Source organism: Silurus meridionalis, chromosome 20 (genome assembly GCF_014805685.1).
Source record: "Silurus meridionalis isolate SWU-2019-XX chromosome 20, ASM1480568v1, whole genome shotgun sequence".
Lineage (NCBI taxonomy): Eukaryota > Metazoa > Chordata > Actinopteri > Siluriformes > Siluridae > Silurus > Silurus meridionalis.
The window spans coordinates 16283693-16303424 of NC_060903.1; the positions used below are offsets into that span (position 1 = coordinate 16283693).

General features: G+C 40.5%; 1 protein-coding gene across 6 annotated transcripts in view; it reads left to right on the forward strand.

Moving 5' to 3' along the window:
• The window catches only part of bbs9 (Bardet-Biedl syndrome 9), a 123510-nt gene that overhangs the window by 35385 nt on the left and 68393 nt on the right, over nt 1-19732 (forward strand). For 5 of the 6 annotated variants that reach the window (XM_046876167.1, XM_046876165.1, XM_046876166.1 and 2 more), the window contains 5 exons: nt 3733-3747; nt 5669-5809; nt 8951-9046; nt 9232-9404; nt 10555-10707. In XM_046876167.1, the coding sequence (XP_046732123.1) occupies nt 3733-3747; nt 5669-5809; nt 8951-9046; nt 9232-9404; nt 10555-10707 (578 nt within the window). The remainder of the gene's footprint in view (nt 1-3732; nt 3748-5668; nt 5810-8950; nt 9047-9231; nt 9405-10554; nt 10708-19732) is intronic. The other variant, XM_046876163.1, reaches the window with a different exon arrangement.

Sequence of the window (19732 nt, forward strand, 5' to 3'; positions counted from 1 at the left end):
AAGAACTGCTGTAAAGTAAGAATTCTAAAAATATATTTTTTATCAAAATGCAAATTGAGCAAACAAGAAAAATCAAATCAATATAAATCAGGGACTTTGTAGAATCAGAGTCAGGTGTCTGATTAACCAATTCTACCAAGCAGGTGCAAATGATCATTAATTTCATATGTAGGTTGAGACCGAGTCATGAACTGAAACAGAAACAGCTGTGTAGGAGCTGCAAACTAAATAAGAAACAGCCAAACTCTGCTACTAAGCTGAGGTTGTGGAAGACAGTTTCATGTCTTAGGTCAAACACCATGGCAAGACTGAGCACAGCAACAAGACACAATGTAGTTCTGCTGCATCAGCAAGGATTCTCCCATGCGAAGATCTCAAAGCAGACTGGGGTTTCAAGATGTGCTGTTCAAGCTATTTTGAAGAAGCGTAAAGAAACAGGCGATGTTGAGGAACGTAGATGCAGTGGTAGGCCAAGGAATCTTAATGTAGCAGGTGAAAGACACATCATCCTTACTTCAACATCAGAAGATATCCGACAGTGCCATCAGCATAGAACAGGGTGGAAACCAGCGGGACTCAGGTACACCTATTTAGTGTCTGAAGAAGTCTGGTCTTCATGGAAGGTGCTCTGGACTGATGGATCAAAAATCTAAAATATTTTGCTGCAGCAGGAGGCAAAATGTTCCCCAAAGGGCTAGAAAACGGTACATAAATATTTCCAGGTAACAGTGAAGCATGGTGGTGGTTTCCTGCAAGTTTGCGGCTGTGTTTCTGCAAATGGAGTTGATGATTTGGTCAAGAATAATGGTGTTCTTAATGCTGAGAAATACGTGCAGATAATTCTCCATCATGATGGATAGGAGGAAGGAGGCATGTCTTTTGTGTCCGTCACAAAGTAGGAGGCGTGTCCATTGTCACAGTCCCAGGGTAAGAGATATCTCTTTTCTTGTAGTCTGCGCCAGTATCTGTGAGGAACGCACGTTTTTGTGTGTCAATACCAATAAAAGAGATGTGTCCTCTGTGTCAGTACCAGTGAAGGTGGCGTGTCGTTTGCGTGCTGCTACCAGTTAAGGAGACTTGACCTACTCCAACACACCTAAAAACCACGAGCAGAAGTCGGTCTGTTTCCAGCCTGTTCTGGTTTACGGATTAAACCACATCCTTCACATTCACTCACACAGAGGTCCACAGGGCAACCGAGTGTGTCGCATTAGCACCTGCTGTCACCATGCCAGCATGACTCTTAACACCCTCCACACAACCGGGGCCAGAAAAAAAAGGGAAAAACAAACATCGGTAAAGGGATTAGCATCTGTCAAGACCACTTAAAAAACCACTCAGCTGGGATTTACACACTTTCAGAAGCCTCGTCTTGTGTACACGCTGTGATGGACAGCACAAGCCGCAGCGGCCGGTGGTGAACTCGGGTCCGATACAGCTTTCTCCACTCTCTTACATTGTTGGAAACCCGTGGAGCGACAGAATGAATATCGCAACCTCTATCAGTGCGAGGCGAAAGCCAGCGCTAACCTGGTGCTCTGGCAGCAGCAACAAGGACATAGAGCCAAGTGCCAGATGTTGAATTTCATCAGCTCTAACGAAGCATTAGATACAAAACAAGTAGCGAAAGGCAGCATACAACTCGTACAAAACATGCAGGCGGAGCTCAAAATTTGTCATAATAAATTCCCAATGTGATTTGTTCAATTAGCACCACTTTTTCTTTTTTTAAAGGTTACTGTAGACAACAATTAAGCATCATAAAATTGTTTTATTTTATTGTTTTAATTAAAATAATTTTATACATGCACTAATTTGCAAAACAGCTTTTTTCACAAATTGTCTTTTTAAATTTAATTTTAAAAAAGTTTCAAATATTGATCAAACTATTAAACATAAAGTTTGACATTATCTATATGTATAGCATGTAATATATATATATATGTGTTCCAAATCTGGTCCTTCCCCAAACTTCGAAGCACACAATTGTCTTTTGGATGCAGTAGCATTACATTTTTCCATCACTTGATCTAAAAGACTCAAACCTGTTCCAACTCCATTGATATATGCTTTAACATGAGTTGGAATGGAAGATCTCCTGCTATAGAGCTCTGACCTCCATTCTTTTAAAACATTTGGGATGAATGTGAACGCCGACTGCACCCCAGACCTCTTCACCTCACCTACATCACTACCTGAATTTACTAACACCCTTGTGTCTGAATGAGCGCGATTTCCACAAGCATTAGGTTTTTGGATTGTACTTTATTGTGATATAAGTGTGTGATTTATAGTGTGATTTAAAGAATAACAATTATCAAATGCTTGCTTGCGATAATATTTGACATTTTATTAATGTACATTTTTCACACAATCTGTGATTTTATTTCTATTGCAGCTCTGTTGCTTTTTTTTTAAACAATTTATCCTCTCTGGCATCTATAATGCATAGGACAGAATTGTCTAATGCACACAATCACCCCATGCAAAATCCCAAATAAAAGGGAACTTTGTCCCCTTCAGTGATAAACCCTTGGGGTAAGAAAATATTTGTATAATGTAAACCATGTCCATGTAAGATCTTGAGTGAACTGTCTGGTCCAAGATCAGTGTAAAAGGACCTTCAGCTGAAAGCAATTTGAATCTGTGATTATTTCCAGGTTAAAAATCGACTTCTTAGGCAGCGCTGACAGATTTCAACCTAAACCCAGCAGCACTGTAGGTAACGCTTTTGAGAGAAAGAGAGAGAGAATCGTCTCGTGTTTTCAGAAGCGTGGTTTGAATGACTGATGTGGCCGCTACTTAAAATGCCTAGCTCTGTACGCAATGGCAATTTTTTTTTTTGCGAATAAATAAAGAGGCGAGGCCCTTCCAGGGAAGGCACAAGGGTTCGCCGGGGGTGGTTAGAATTTCCTTCAGAGCGGAGGGAAGGAGGCGCGTACATCCGTAGACAGCCGTGCTACATCGAGTCCTGAGACATTTCAGCTCCTTTCCAGCTTCATCTCAGGTGTTATTTTAGAAGGTGTGACATGACTGCGAATATATTGAGTGCCGAAGCAGCTATTATGGCCCCGGGCAGAGGAAACCTAAGAACTTAAAGGCTTTTTAAAGAGGAGTGAAGTCCTGTCAGAGACTTTCTCTCCTTCCACTGTTTGACATTTTGTGCAGATTTCTTAAAAACGGAGCATGAACAGCTCCTTGTTTGATATTTATTCTAGTCTCATAAGACGAGACGGAATCCAAGATCAATCCAAAAATAGGCCAATTCTGTAAGTGTATGTGGCAAAGATTCAGCCTTTCCTTCTTATCTCCTTATTATCAGCTGCCGGTGTCTCTCTCAGTGCCAAGTCTATGAATAATCCAGAACATTTTTAGGTTTAATCTCTTAAACTACACTCTTGTGTGCTGATGTAGGTGAGGTGAGAAGGCCTGGGGTGCAGCGTTCCAATTCATCCCCAAGCTGTTCGATAGGGTTGAGGTCGAAGCTCTATAGTAGGCCACTTAAGATCTTCTATTCCAACTTGTGTAAAGCATTTCTTACTGGAGCTGGTTTTGTGAACAGGCTTATAAATATATACATATTTCTGTTTACCAGATGCTACAGTACCTAAGGAACAGTTGTACAGGTCGCGTGTCTGCATGTCAGTTTCTCAGTTTGTGTATGGCAGGAAAATGAGCTGCACAACATAACATAAACGTTCACTCTTTTTCTCTCTCTGCTGCCCGTGACAGAGCTGAACCCTGCAGGTGAGTGTCGCCACTGACAGTGTTTGTTAGTTTGAAACACGATACCTGGTGTGCTTGCTTTTTTCTCTGTCATCCCTTTTTTACACACACACACACACACACACACACTAAAATTCATCTGAACTTTCATTTAGTCTTTTACACTCTGCTACACTTGGTCATATGCAGAAAGATAATGTGTGTACAGATTTTTTCATATTCCCATAAATCACATTCTTATTTTTTTAGATCAGTGGAAACATTAGCTTCAATTTTACGAGATCTTTGTACATCGTTTTTCATTGTATTTGTAAGTTCGTGCAGGGTTTTTACTGGAAGTGGTCACAGCAGCTGTAGAATTTTTAGGAGGGCATTTGTATTATTGGTCCATGAAGAAGCTTCTCTGCTTCTTGAATTCTCCTAGAGATCCACATTTTTACATCTGCTTGATGATCAACCTGATAGTCTTGTAACTGAGTTTAAAGAAAGGAATTTTTTTTTCTGGCTATTAGGGTTCGCATTAAATTCCAGGGACAGTGTAAGATGTCCTTGTTTCTTAATTGAAACAAATGGAATGGGAATGTTTCAAAAATACAAAACCAACTAATTAAGTATATTTAATATTTGCCTTATTTTAGTATTCCATATTTGAAATCTTTTTTTCCACTTTCAATTTAAGTGAAAGTAAATATCATTTGAATCATTTCTACCCTTTGGGTAGAAACTCACCTATAAACTGATATCAATTCATTCAAAACATTTGTACTGGGGTGCTTTGGCAGATTCCTAACAAGCTGTGACTAGCGAAGTAATGAATTTCACTGTGTTATACGTGACTAATAAAACTACTTCTTCTTCTTCTTCTTCTTCTCTTGGTATTGTCTGATTCAAGCGAAGTTAGATTGAAGATTAAATTGAAGTTTATTCTTGATGAGAACGTTATCTTTTCTCGCTAAATGAGAGTTTGTTTGCACCCAGTAATGCAGAAAAGTGATAAGATGAGATTTGAATAAGGTGCAGTGTCATCTCAGGCCTGTAAGTGGTGGTAGAGGTCCCATCAGACTATTATAAAGAATACTAAATCAGGGCAACCACGGCCATCTGGAAACAAGAGAACAGTTTCTTGCACATGTATCTGTGAAACACTGGCAAACTCCAGGTTTCAGGAAATTGCTGCATTTCTGCAAAGATTTGAAGAGAAAACACATTTTTCCACCCTACACCTGATCTCAGAGGACTTCAGGGTTGGAGAAAGCATAGGTTTTTACTTAGATTCCATGCCAAGATAGACAAGATGGTTAGGTAGTCATTTTCTTCAGTTCTTTGCGTACCACCACCATTGAGAGATCGCTGATGATTTTATGTTGGTTTCACACTTCTGTTTTGTTCCTGGAAGTGATTCCAAAGTGGGTGAACCCACAGGTCGTCCGGAGGCTTTGTTCTTGCCCCATTATCCTGGTGAAAGTGACATGATCCGAACCATGTTGAGGTGCTGCAGCTCTGGTTACCTGGCACAACATTACAGGATGGGATTAGAGTCATGGTGGGGGAATGGGAGTTGCCAGTATCTTTCCAAGACCAGGTGTCAGCTCTTTCTCAGAACCAGAGTGTGAGAGTCAGCAGGATTTGTGGCAGCATTTGTCATTTGTCAGCCCTGAAGGTTTCGGATTATTGATCAATTCTGTTGATAATATTAAGTGGGAACTTAAGACACTCATTTGCTCAGAGTACAGCAAGGAATCCGAGCCTCTTTTGTAGCACAGGGATAGTTTTCTGTCAGAGAGAATGTAGGGATGGACACGTTGAGCTTCTTACTTTTTTAAGTCCTTCAACTTTCTTGATCCACCAGTTAAGACCTCAGATCTCTGTGGCTTATTCTTGCCTTTCATTTGCCGTTATGCTTGGCCTGTTTGTGAAAAAAGCTGTATGTCTGTGCTGCCAGGAGTTCCACGAGTAACCCAGTGCAAATTCGTGCTGCCACTCTGCCTGGTTTGCTGCCCCACCACTGCCTCCAAGAACGCCAAGTACAAGATCACTGTGGACACCAACAAACCTCCCATCAATCTCAGTGAAGCCTTTCCAGGTACTTCAACACAACAGTCACAAGCTTATTAACTATGTTTGGGTGGGTCAGCATGTCCTATCCCGTGTTATGGACAAGTACAGGTAGTCCCCAAGTTGAGACATGGCCTGGCCTAACCAGGAGTCTTAGAGAATAGTAATCAGTATGGGGAAGTATACTGTAATTTGTTAACAATTTAACAAATTACAGTACATTATTTAGTAAAATAAAGCAATGTATACATTTTACCAAATATCAAAAAGGTATCAAAAAGTTTGGACACTTGCTCTGTTTACCAGAAACACAGCAATACAGCACCCCCAACGTTCCTGAGGGTGGAGCCGGATGCACTCTGTTTCAGTGTCCGGCAACAATAAAAAAGTGTGAGACAAGAGATAAAATTGACCTTTGAAACACCAAAAACATAAAAAATACACGCCCTAATACCGATACAACCGAACTCTGTCGACCGTTGGCGAGAGTAAGGTATTTCACAAGGTGGGCGACTTGTACATCCCGGCAGCGTCCCAATATACGCTGCTACGTTTGCCTGCTGCACATGACGTAAAACTTTTGTTTTTGGCGCATTGCTATCAACATCGTAAAATCAGTAAGTTGCACCATTGTAACTTGGGGACTTCTTGTACTGTGTCCTGTTAATAAGGTTTTCAGTGTAAGATTAGAGGCTGGGACTCCCCCAGTCCTCTTTTCCAAATGCCAAAGAGTGTGTTAGAAATGCGACGGAGCACTGGATAGGACTGCGACGTCATTGGCTCGTGTTAGTTGAGGGAAGCAGATTTAAACGAGCGATGTCTGTCAACACTTTTTCGAGGAGCCGCACTGTGCAAGGAAACTGCTCTGGTATTGACTTCCACATGGTCAAAGCCAAGTGAAATCTAAACAGTCATCTGGTGCTACTTCCCCCACGGAAACTCCACGCTGACACACAGACGGTTTCATAGCACCATTTAGCAGAGTATTAAGTCACCAGTATGTACGCAAAAGTACAGTATTTATTGAACTTCTACAAATTGCTTGGAAAGATTTTATACAGGTAGGTTATGTTGGCACGCTTTTTTTTGGTGTAATCCTCATATTAAATCAATTTTATTTGTTCTAATTTTATTTCAATGCACATATACTCCACGATTTATGAAATGAAAAAGCAGCTTTATGTGTAAGAAATTATTCGCTCAATGTATCCATCAGTTCCAGCATAATAAGGCCTTATTTTAAAGGTGTTATATAGAGAAAATTGGCTTTTTCCTGTATTTTTTGCAGTTTTTTCAGTTTGCACCAGCATTAAAAGAACCTGAAATCTGTAACTAGACTGGTTTCTACAGTTCGGTGCCGAAACTTTCACAGACATAATCCCTATGCCTTTCATAGCCTGTAACTAGCGTTTATCCAACATGAAAGTCATGCGAACAAACCATTTCCAGGCATAATCCCTGAACACACATTCGGGATTGAATTATTAACGCTGGGATTTTAACCTTATCCGATGCCAGGAAATACGTTTTTAGTATAAGTTTAATGCTAACGTTGACTGTATATAGCATGTACATTTAAAGCTAGGTTTTGAGGTTTGTTTTGTTAGAATGTCGGATCACACTGTTGGCAGGGACTGCGCACGAATGCGCTTGACTAATGGGAGGTGGAAAAAAATCAGAGATCGTAAGTAACGAAGTACAAATACTTTGGTACTGTACTTTAGTATATTTTTCTGGTATCAGTACTTTACTTCACTATTTATTTTTCGGATGATCAAGACATTTGGGACACTGTTGATTATTGTTACTCTCTTCTGTTTGGGTTACCTCACAAACTCCTCCATAAGCTTTAGTTGGTCAAGAACTCGGCTGCCTGTATAATTACTAGAACCTCCATCATCAAGCATACACTGACCAGGCATAACATTATGACATTATAACATTATGAGCGGTGAAGTAAATAATACTGATTATCTCTTCATTATGGCTCCAGTTAGTGGGTGGGATATTTTAGGCAGCAAGTGAACATTTTGTCCTCAAAGTTGATGTGTAGGAAGCAGGAAAAATGGGCGAGCGTAAGAATTTGAGCGAGTTTGACAAGAGCCAAATTTTGACTATCAAAAGTGCTCCAAGGAAGGAACAGTGGTGAACCAGCAACGGTCGTGGGCGGCCGAGGCTCACTGATGCACATGTGGAGCGTAGGCTGGTTCGTATGGTCCGATCCAACAGACGAGCTTCTGTAGCTCAAATTGCTGAAGAAGTTCATGCTGTTGGTGCTCAAGGGGTCAGAACTGTTTTGACGGCAAAAGGGGGACCAACACAATATTAAGTTTTTGCCTCACTTTTAAAGCATAGATCTTCATTTGTTCCTCTTGTTTGTTCGTTTAGTCACTATGGGGTCATAGGGCATTTAGCTGGGCTGCTCCTCATCTTTGGAATTCTCTTCCACAATCTATATTAGAAAGTGACTGTTAGAAAACTTTTAAATCATCTCTTAAATTGTACAGTGTCCTTGAGTGCTTTAAAATGTGCATTTAAATAAAATGTATTATTATAAATAGTAGTAGTAATAGTATTCATAAGAATTAAATGCAAGGTTGAAATCTAAGCAGCTTCAAGCCAAGATCTCGAGCCTTGTTCTTAACCTGTTCTGTCTGAATTCAAAATAAAAAGTTGAATGATCTTGTCTTTAGTAGCTGTAGTTACTATATCAGGACATTTCATGTACCCCGTTTGGGGACGCGAGCACTGCTGCAGTCCTCCCCTCATTATCGGCTATGTATGATGGGTTATCTGGTTGCGGTGAGCGGGTGATGGAGGGGACAGCATTGGTGCGGCAGACAGGGGACCGTTCTGGACTCCGAGATAAAAGCGCGGGGCCGAAAGCAGGAGGGCAGATAAGGGGCACCTCCATTGTGCTCACTTCACCTTGACTGGCGTCCTCTAGGGAGATAAGAGTGTCTATCTCTGTCTGACATCCCTCCTGCCACACAGTAGGACCGTCTCAGAACTTGTGTGTGTGTGTTGTGTGTGTATGAAAGGCAGAGCAACAAATGGAAACTTTTTCACTTTTGTTTTCTTAATTTTAATAATAATAATTGCTTTTTTATATTGACTATCGAGTTTGTATGATTCACTGTTTGCTTTGTTTTGGTGTGTTTTAATGAAGAATTTGCAGACAAGCCTGAGGATAAGGAAGGTAACGCCCTGGCCTTCCAGTTTATCGCTGGCTCTCGGGTCACCGTTCTGGCTTCCAAAACATCCCGTGAGCGACACACACACACACACACACACACACACACACGCACACATATATCCATCAGGAGAAAGAGTCCTGTGATCTGCTTTACGTTGGCAGGAGTTAATTACAGGTGTTGTGAAGACTTGGGCAAAGGATGATAGCAATGCTTTGTGTGTTTGTGTGTGTGTGTGTATGTGGCCCTCCTGCAGAGCGCTACAGGATCCAGAGCGAAAGCTTTGAGGATATCTGGCCGGTTGCCAAGGAACTGGTGCAACGTTTCGAGCAGCATTTTGCCAAGCTTGGAGTCAACGATTTCCGAAACAGCTTCTCCGGGCCGATCCCACTAGCTGAATACTTTGAGATTGTGGATCATCACTTTGAGGTGAGATGTTAAAATTATGATACATTTTACATAAGGAAATATGAAACCCAGTGTTTTACTCAAAGCAGAGGGTCAGATATGATACAGCGCCAGGAGCACAGAGGGTTAAGGGCCTTGATCAAGGGCCCCATGATTGCCAACTTGGTGATACTGGGGCTTGAATCCCTGGCTTTCTGTTCAGTGATGCAAAGCATTAACCAATGAGCTAAACTTGTACACCTTTATTCAGGTTGTTTGTATATAATCAAATTACAGTATATTGGAACAAGTTGGTGGACACATAACCCTACGATCGATTTGTGATTTTTGTACATCCCATTCCACATTTAGTTCCCATTTGCCATTTCAAGAAGCTATGCTCTTCAGGGAAGGTGTTTTACTAGATTTTGGATTGTGCTTGTGGATATTTGTGCTCATTCAACTACAAATATTTCAGGTACTGATGTAGGTGAGGTGAGGAAGCCTACTCTAGATTCTAAATCATTCTGACTGCAAGCCAGATCTTCCACTCCAACCTTTTTACACCTTATTTTTAAGAAGCTGGTTTTGTGCACAGAGGCATTGTCATGCTGTTACAGGTTCGGGTCTCCTAGTTCAAGCGAATCCAAAGATGTCCTATACCATCGCATACAAAGTCTTTGGTAAGGGTTTGTGAAGAAGCACACATGGCTGGTGTCCCAATATTTTTGCTAAACTATAGTATATGTTCATAAATTGGATTCAAATACGACATTTGAATCCATTTGAATGCACTTTTTTTGAAAAGAAGCTGAATGCCCTGTTCACTGACCAACACAAAGGTTTCAAGGAATCATTCGTGAAGAAAAGTTCATGTTACACATTAATAATGTGAGGGCGGACACTATATAACTAACACTGCAGGTCATACGTTTAGTTGGCAATAATAAAGTTGACGTTAAATGTTGCTTGTGCGTGCTTGAAGCTCCGTTTACACATCCTTCTTCCTCAACAGAGATTTTTACCCGGCTCTCGAAGTTTAGGGTACACGTAAACACGGTTAGTCAGAACGAATTGTTTTCAGATTGATGATAAACACATCTAGCAGTTGGCTATTTTAATAGTCTGAGACACACACACACAAAACTGAAACATATGTACTATTGATGTTTTTGTGCACTTTTTTTTGCAGCTCAGATTGAATGCACAGAAATATCAGGACCTGCTTTCAGAGCGAGCTGTTCAGTTCAGAGCCATCCAACGACGACTGCTCACACGCTTTAAAGACAAGACTCCAGCCCCTTTACAGAACCTTGACACACTAATGGAGGGCACGTATCGTCAGGTCGGTACACACACACACACACACACAAAACACACACGCAAAACACACACACATTTTTGAAAATATAACATTATTGGGACGAGAACACACACTGGATTTGTGGGAACCTGATTTATTGATATACAACATGATTTATTGATATAAAACACACACACACACACACACACACACACACACACACACACACACACACACACACCTTCATGGATATATAACATGTTTGGGACAAGAACACACACTGTGTTTTTAAAGACATGATTTGTGTACACAGTGATCACACACAAAATCATGGAAATATAAGATCACGGCTTTGTGGGGACCTGATTTATATAAACACAGAACCTCCAAACATACACATACGTACATTCATGTAAATAAAATATTATTGGTACATGATCACACAGTGGTCTTGTGGGGACATAATTTATTTATATACAAAATTGTGAAACTCCCTCCCTACACACACACACACACACACACACACAAACACACACACACACACATTATAAAAATGACATTATATGGTCACAACACACACTAGCTTTGTAAGGACATGATTTATGTTCACAGTGATCACGCACGCACACACACACACACACACACACACACACACAAGAGTTGAGGAAATATAACACGATTGGGACTTGAACACACTGATTTACTGATTTTGAGGGGACATGATTAATGTACACAATAAATACACAAACACACACACACACACACAAAACCCACACTTTTTAATGGAAATATGACATTATTAAAACCCAGGTCACATTGGCTTTGTGAGGACTTATATAAACAATATTCCCCCGACACACACAACTGTGGAAATATAACAGTATCGGATACAATTATACACTGCCTTTGTGTGTACATTAATAGAACATCAACACCTGCATTGAAAGAGATGATGTATATACAAAATGTTCCCTTACACACACACACACACACACACACACACACACACACACACACACACACACACACACACACACAGAGACTTACTGAATGAGCACAGATTTATGACGTCTCTCTAATAGGTCTCTTGATGTTACATTACCCTCACAGCTAATAGCTCATCCTTTCACTCATGACTAGCATTCAGTAGGCACATATGGTAGCTTTTCTTTCTTCAAGCTTGGTGTGTTTGCACTTTTTATCCTGTGTGCAGTCATAAAACCGATTATCACTGTGTGAGAGTGTGTGTTTGTGTGATTACAAAGTGATGGTCCTTTGAAAGAACTGTTTACCTCCGTGACATAGGGCTACTCCCTCTCAATTAGCAGCTATTTGAATTAGGAAGATTCTGATTAATCATGCGGATGTTTTTATTTTTTTTTTAGCTTCATAAAGCTGTAAATCTCGGCAAAATAAGGTTACAGGGAAGGTACACTTAATGCCAGCTTGCCATGGCATAGCAAAACAAGAGGACAATTAACTTCATCAGGACATCAGTGCTCATTTACGCAAAAGCTTCTAGTCAAGTGGACTACAAAGGTTCAGCATTGAATGCTTTACAGTGACTTCTTTGTAAGGTTGTAATTACAGACATGAAGGATTTTCCAGACTGAAAGCTTGCGACATTTAAACACTCTTCGTCATGTCTTCGTCATGTCTTCATGTCTTTATTTATTTTTAACCTAATAGATTTTATATAAACAGCCCACTCTACACAGTTTTGGAAATAAAAAAATTGTTTTGCCAGTTGAGTGTCTGTGTTTAAGAGATGCTACACAATGTTAAGTAAAAAAAAAAAAAGAAAAAAGAATAAGCCCTTGAAATTTGATTAGCGGTAAAGGCTATTTGTGTAATTAGAATTCAGGTTCTGTAATTTTTTTCAAAATGTATTAACACATTTTAAGACAATGTTGGCATTTTGATCATTTTATAATAACCTTATGAACAAGTTACCGTTCGTACCATGAATTTGTTCGTAAGTTATTACTGTGTTCTTTATTCAAATATCTCCAAATGATGTAAGAGCTATAAATAGCAAATAATATCAAATAAACAATAAAATATACTAAAATAAAACAAAAAAATCATATACAATATTTTTTCTTAAGTAATGAAAAAAAATACAAATTAATTCAAAATAAATTCACTTAAAAAATTTAATTCGCCTTAGTCCATTGTGTTACGGTCGACAAGTAGCTAGCTAGCTGTCCTTCGCTTTGAATTTTTTCGACTCCAAACAAATTTCACTTTGAGGACAGGTTTGTTCGTATCCACAAAAGTTCGTAAAGTGAATGTTCGTGAGGTGAGGAGCGTCTGTATAATGTGCTAGACTGCTAGCTTATCAAGAAACTATTAATTTGTTAGACAATTCCCTGAAATGAATTGGAATGAAATTGATAACTTCTTTTGAAAGTACAAAGCAAAACCTTCACTGGTGCATTACACTGACGTATTGTGTGTATGTGTGTATGTGTGTATGTGTGTATGTGTGTGTGTGTGTGTGTGTGTGTATTGTGTGTGTATCTGTATGCCTCTTGCTCCATCATCTCTCTTTCTGTCTCTTGCCCCAGTGCGGGAAATGGCGACACCCTATACACAGTATAATGTAATGTATACACAGCCTGTCAGAACGGGGGTGTATTGATGGGTCAGGAGAGTGATTTGCACTCTAAATGAATAATTCAATCTGCACACACAAATAGATAGAAGTACCTTCTGTGTTCAGGCTACAATGAGGTGGAAAGACATCTCTAATATTTACCTCATCGCAAGTCATTTCTTTGTATCATTTACATATCCTGTACATAATATATTGTATTTTATAAAATGTAGTAGAATGACAATAAATCAAATTTCTGTTATCACCTACCTTATAGCCAGTGTGGGGAACAGTTAAAATTGTACCCCTGACTGTTACAAATTGCTAACAATAGAGATTCCAAATAATTAAATTGTTTAAGGTGAGCATCCCCCACTGATTCATGTATAATTACTGTAAAAAAGATGTGTTCCTTCTTTTGTAAATTTCATATAAAGTTAGAGGGCAGTGTGTTCCCACTTTGAGATTGTTTTGGTTTAATGATAAATCATTGCTGGATAAATTATGGCTTTAAACTAGGACCCCCCTGGAACTCAGCCATCCTGCAAAAGTTAGTTAAAAGACATCTGGCTTTTATTTTCAGATGCTACTGAAGGCTTGATTAGCTTAACCGAGAGGATTAGATTAGAGCTGGAACCGAACTGTATATGAAGATAGGAGTCGAGCGGTAACATGAACCTCACAAGACCCATTGAGTCTTGTAAAGTATTTCCTTGATTGGTCAATAGCTGCTCTATAGAAAACCTAGGAATGTTTTTACTCAGGTGATATTGCATGTAAATATGTTTTAGCTCAATTAAAGTGTAAACATCATAAAGATCATGAAGAAAACTTATTTGCAGTATTTTAGGCAAAGGATATCTGCTGTGATGTGTTCAGCTTTTCCAAATTACCTTTAATGCTAACTCATGAGGCTCTTCTGTAGAGTTTAGAGGGGTCAACTAGAGAGAAGATAAAGGCTTAGGGATGTGTTTGTTGTGGTTGCTGTTAAAATTTACTTTGCAGGAGGCAGAGGCCTCTACAGTTTGCTCACTTGCATAACTGCAGTTTGCACATGTACAAATACTCTCTGTCATAAGCTGTCTTCTCTTTTGGCTTTGAAAACCCTTTCAAGCCTGAAGTTCATGTCACTCATGCATTTTTGATGAGACACTATCACCGTACATTAGCAAGCCGCGGCCTGCGCTGTGCAACCACGATGCTGTTCCACATGTTTTGTGGACGGTTAAGATTTCACCTTCTCGTTGCTCTCTCTACTTTTCTAGCCTTATATTTTATTCATGAAGGATGTGGGTGATGGTCCCGTGCCATCCTGATCAGGTCTGCTTTTTATAAAGGGGTCCTGGCTGCTCTGATTCTGATTCATAGACATGCACCCTTGCAAATACAAGGGCCGGGATCCAGGCTAATGACCCACTGCTTTAGCTTTACTTTACTTTACTTCACTAGTGAAAGAGCTCAGCATTTATTTTAAGAGAGGGTCTTAAAATGGGAGGTGGAAAACACATATGTTTTTCTCTGTTTTTGATTTCTGTCCACACTGAGACGGCATTTTCAGTCACCGAAATGCAGCTTTTTGAAAACGCTCTCTAAAGTGGCTTCTATTGGATCGAAATGCTATTTTTGCATTGCAGTGTGGACTGTAAAATCAAAGGCTTTCGAAAACGTTGATGCATTTTTAGTCATTGCCACTGTGTTTCAAAGAGCTGGAAAGTGAGGAAACAGCAGGCGGAAATGACGCAGGTCGAAGCTTGTGGATGAGCAGTGTAAATGAGCAACTTTTGGAAAACGATTGAAAACGAAATTGTGGACGCTGAGCGTTTTCAAATTTAGCCGGAGTAGTGTAGATTTAGCCTCAGTTGTTTGACTCTGAATAAAAAGATCACAAGTCAAATCCGAGCACCACCAAGCTACTACTGCTGGGCCCTTAAGAAAGACCCTTAACGCCCAAATGCTCAGTTATAAGTCTTATATATAATATCATGGGCATCTGCAAATGCTATAAATGTAAATGTAAATTGGTCAGAAGATAAAGAAACAAATAGAAAGGTCTAAAAAGCAAATGGGAGAATTTCAGGGAAGGGGGAATCCCCAGCTGTCTCTATTCCCACAACTATTTCACCTCGTAATGAAGCTTTGCAAAGACCCCGCCATGTTGCTGCAGAAGCCTGTTAAGTTCCCTTTGCCTCCCTGTAATTAGCATCTGAGAGGTGTGAGAGGCAGCGCCATGAGTGACAGGCCCTGGCAAGGGCTCATAATAGAGGCCTCTCTCCTGACAAGCTTGATTTATTTGGGCCCAAATAGGGCACTAAACAGGCCTAAACAGTTGCTAAAAGCACCCAAACAAGGGGCCAACACTGATCTCCCTGTCTCCCTGAGACCTGACATTAATGTTTGATGGTCAGAGATTTGTGTGCACTTGTCTGAAGCCCAGTTCGAAAAGGGGGTCTGTCAGATAGTACCTCTGTTTGTGTAGCACATGAAAGGCCTGAGGGCGAACCTGCCTCGCACTCCCTTCAACCACTCAAAGATCATCAAACGAGATACATGTGATACTTCTGGAAAGTTCCTAGGCACCTACAGATGACGTACTTCTAAGGCACTGTGATGGAGATAAATGACAGTCAGCACCAAGCAAGAGCAAAACAGCTGCCCTAACCACCATTCCCGATACTTTGTTGTGCCACTTGTCACACTAGACGAAAAGAAATCGTATCACCCCTTAGCCAATCACATGAAGCCAAGAGTTTTTCTGAATGTCTGTGTTCTTACAATATTAGACCATCTCTCGCTAGTACCACTTTTTAGATCCTGGAAGCACTCAGGCACAGCGATACCCTTGTGAGAGGCTGTCCAGGTGTTTGCCCAAAGGGGGGCCGATTCAGTGGGGGGTCGAGGCCCAGGCATGCTCGCAAATCTTTTGTGGGAATCTCTTGGAAAAGTTTACACTGCCCAACCAAAAAGTATACAGCTGGCACTGCAAAACACTACTATGTGTGTACGTGAGAAGCAGCAGCAAAAAGCAGCGTTTGGTTTCCCCATCTATTCTTGGCTTTTTTTTTTTTACTTTACCTAATAATGACGGCATGATATGTGTAATGTAATATCTTGTCTCAGTAAGATGGATTTGGGAATTACAATGACTGACCTTCCACTGGGAGCACCCTGCAAAACCAGCTTATTTGTGGCCATGTTGCCATAGAATCGGGATTGTATTAAGAAATGGAGCATATCTTCTGCCTGCTGCTCTTTTGTATATGACTCTAAAACTCTAGCACCATGCTAATAGGATTACCTCTATTGTAATTAAAATGGCCCACATTGAATCTCAAAACTCTGGCACAAAAATGGCTTGTTTTATTCATCCATCACTAATTTATTTTTGTACATTCACATTTTAGGTGCACTTGGTTTACGTTCTTTGCTAGTTTCTTTTTCCTTAGTTTTTTCTTTGGCACATGGAGAGAAGTGGTTCCTCAGTAGATAATGCTCTGGGTTACTGATCAGAAGGTCAGGGTTTTAAGCCCCTGTATTGCCAAGCTGCCACTCTTGGGGCCCTTGAGAAAGGGCTACTAAGGGCCCTTAACTCTCTGTGCTCCAGGAAGCTGTAACATGAATGACTCGCCACTCTGACCCCAGCTTCCTAACATCACTGAGATATGCGAAGAAAGAAATTAATTGTGCTGTAAAGTACATGTGACAAGTATAAAGCTCCTTTCTTTCTTTCATTTCTTTAGACTGACCACCTAGATTGTTTTAGTTCTACTTGAATCTAATAGTTGGAGCAGTAGTGGACTCACTGACTCTTTATGCTTCACCGCCACAAACACACAACCAAACATTATGAATTTTGCTGCAATAGTTCTAGCCTGAAAACTTGCCTGGTACTGAATTCAGTACCTGTATTCATGGGTGCAAGATTTGAATCCAAATAAAGCCTCTCCATACTAAATGTTAAATTCTGTAATAGACTGGCATTCCATCCAGCTTGTATTTCCATCTCATGCGCAGTGATCCTGGAATAAGTGATCCGAATTCAAGCTGACTGACCTAGTAATTAAAATAAGTGAATATGGAGTTGCAACGACTGATGGAATTCTGCGATGAACTGGCATCGGGGTTGTTTTCCTGCTTTGTACCCAGTGTTTCCAGGACTGGCTCCAGATCCACAGTAACTATGACCAGGATTAAGTGGTTGCTGAAGATCAGTAAAGAAGTGAACAAAGCTTGAAGAACCATTGAGTGTTTGGATCTCTGCAATGGACTGACAGCCCATCTGGGGCCTCTGGGGCAGATTTATGTGTTCTACTGACCCCATCGTAACTTAAAAAATATAGCAAGTTGAGGCATGGACTAGACTACCAAGGAGTCTTTAAAGAAAGATGATCATTTTGGGGTAGTATACAGTAATTCTTTTATCATTTATAATTGAACAGGTAATTAGCAAACATGTAGCTGATGAGACTAATCAGTGCGCTGTCGAAAACACAGAAAGAATACATGGTTTAAGTAGTAAGGCATCTCACAAGGTGATGTGTACATTCTGGCAGCATTCCAACATATCATACCATTTTCCTGCCACGTGAAAATAATTTATTTTTGTACTTTTTTTGCGTCACTAGAGTCATAATAAACTTTCTTTCGGCTTCTCCCATTAGGGGTCGCCACAGCAGATCATCCGCATGTTTGATTTGGCACATGTTTTTACGCTGGATGCCTTTCCTAACGCAACCCTCCCCATTTATCCGGGCTTGGGACCGGCACTAAGAGTGGCTGGGGTCGGTTCCCTGACCAGGGATCGAACCCAGGCCGCATCGGTGAGAGCGCCGCACTGTATGTATGTGCAACCTTATATAAATACATATATATATTTCCATCCATTCCACACTGTTCCATCTATTCATGCAAACCCAGCTTGACCCTGACCAGGATAAAGCTCTTACTAAAGATGCATGAATTAATATTAATGCAAAAACATGAAATTGCATGAGCACAAGTGTAGTGGAATCGTCAGTAGTGGAACAGTAGTGGAATCGTCATCCTAGTCAACATATCATCCTGACTGAATGTTAAACATACTCAAAGGGACGTGTGTGGAGAGTTTGTGTGTTTGAGGACGAGAGTTGAGAGCACACTGAGGATATATAGTCTACAGAGTTGTGGTTTCACAGGGAAGTTCTTGTCATTAGATTTAAGACTGCATGCTTTGGCTGTACGTTCGTTTTCGAGCTTCACCCGGAATGGAAAACGGTCAAGATTTACACGGGGCCTGCGTGAATAGGCGAGTATGTTCTAGGTCGACGTGTGTAACTTTTACAGGTTAGCAGCGTAAGCAGGCCCGTTTTTCAGGGAGTGCCCAAGTTTCCAATCCTCTTAAAAAAATGTGTTCTTACAGTGGGTTTTGAAATATGTATAAATATGGTATAAAATGTGTCTTGTGGAAAGACATTTTTTAAAGGAGTCTGCTTGCCTTTCTGAGTAAAAGGTAACAGCTAAATTAGAGGCATGCTTCTGGCATACTTTCTCAAACCCGTTTTATTTTTAAGTCAACACGTTCTTCATGTCCACCTTTAGCATTTCCGCGGCTAAGATTAGTGCAACAATGGCGGATTTATGCGATTACACATATTTGCTCTGTAATCAGAGGCCCTGCATGGCAAAGGCCAGGCTTCGCTGGATATTTATCTTGTTTCTGTAAATTCTGAAGCTGTGTGTGCGTGTTTTCTTTCGTCTTCTTTGAGCCATTCAAAGGAGGCCATTGAGAGAAAAGCAAACAGGTATGACGGAGCCAAACAGCAGCATGCGCTGCGAAAATCGGTGACCCACAATCAGCTCACTGTCACTTTTGCTCCCCCTCCCAACATTAACATTTGCATTAAAGGATGGACAGAGATACAAAGAGACAAGTGTCGAGACACGCAGCACAATCACGCATGCATCGAGCACGCGTCGTCTTGCCGGCATTGCCTTCGAAAGATTCCAGATGTGACCCAAGCTGCTGTTAAAGGTTAAACATACATAACATACATAAACACACTTTGAGAGTGTGTAGCAGGTTCTTCATTTCCTTCACCGAATATTCTCTTTTTCTTGAACCTCGCTATGTTTGCCTGGATTTCTCTTCAATCTTTCTATTGTCAGGCTTCTCCAGATGCATTCTCCAGTCTCCTTTGCCCGAGCGGCGACTCTGGAGAGCACTTTTTTAAAGCCCGCTTATTGCCTTTAACATTAATTCGAGCCATTTAACCACAAGTCAAACAACTCTCTGTCTTTTTGGGCTCGTTTTATATTAGTCACGCGGCAGGTTTTTTCCCAAGCTTTCCACTTTCCCAGACGGAGCCCTGAGTCCTTCTGCCTGTCACACTTTCATTAAGGCTTTACATTGCGTATATATATATATATATATATATATATATATATATATATATATATATATATATATATATATATATATCTGCGTACATTCGC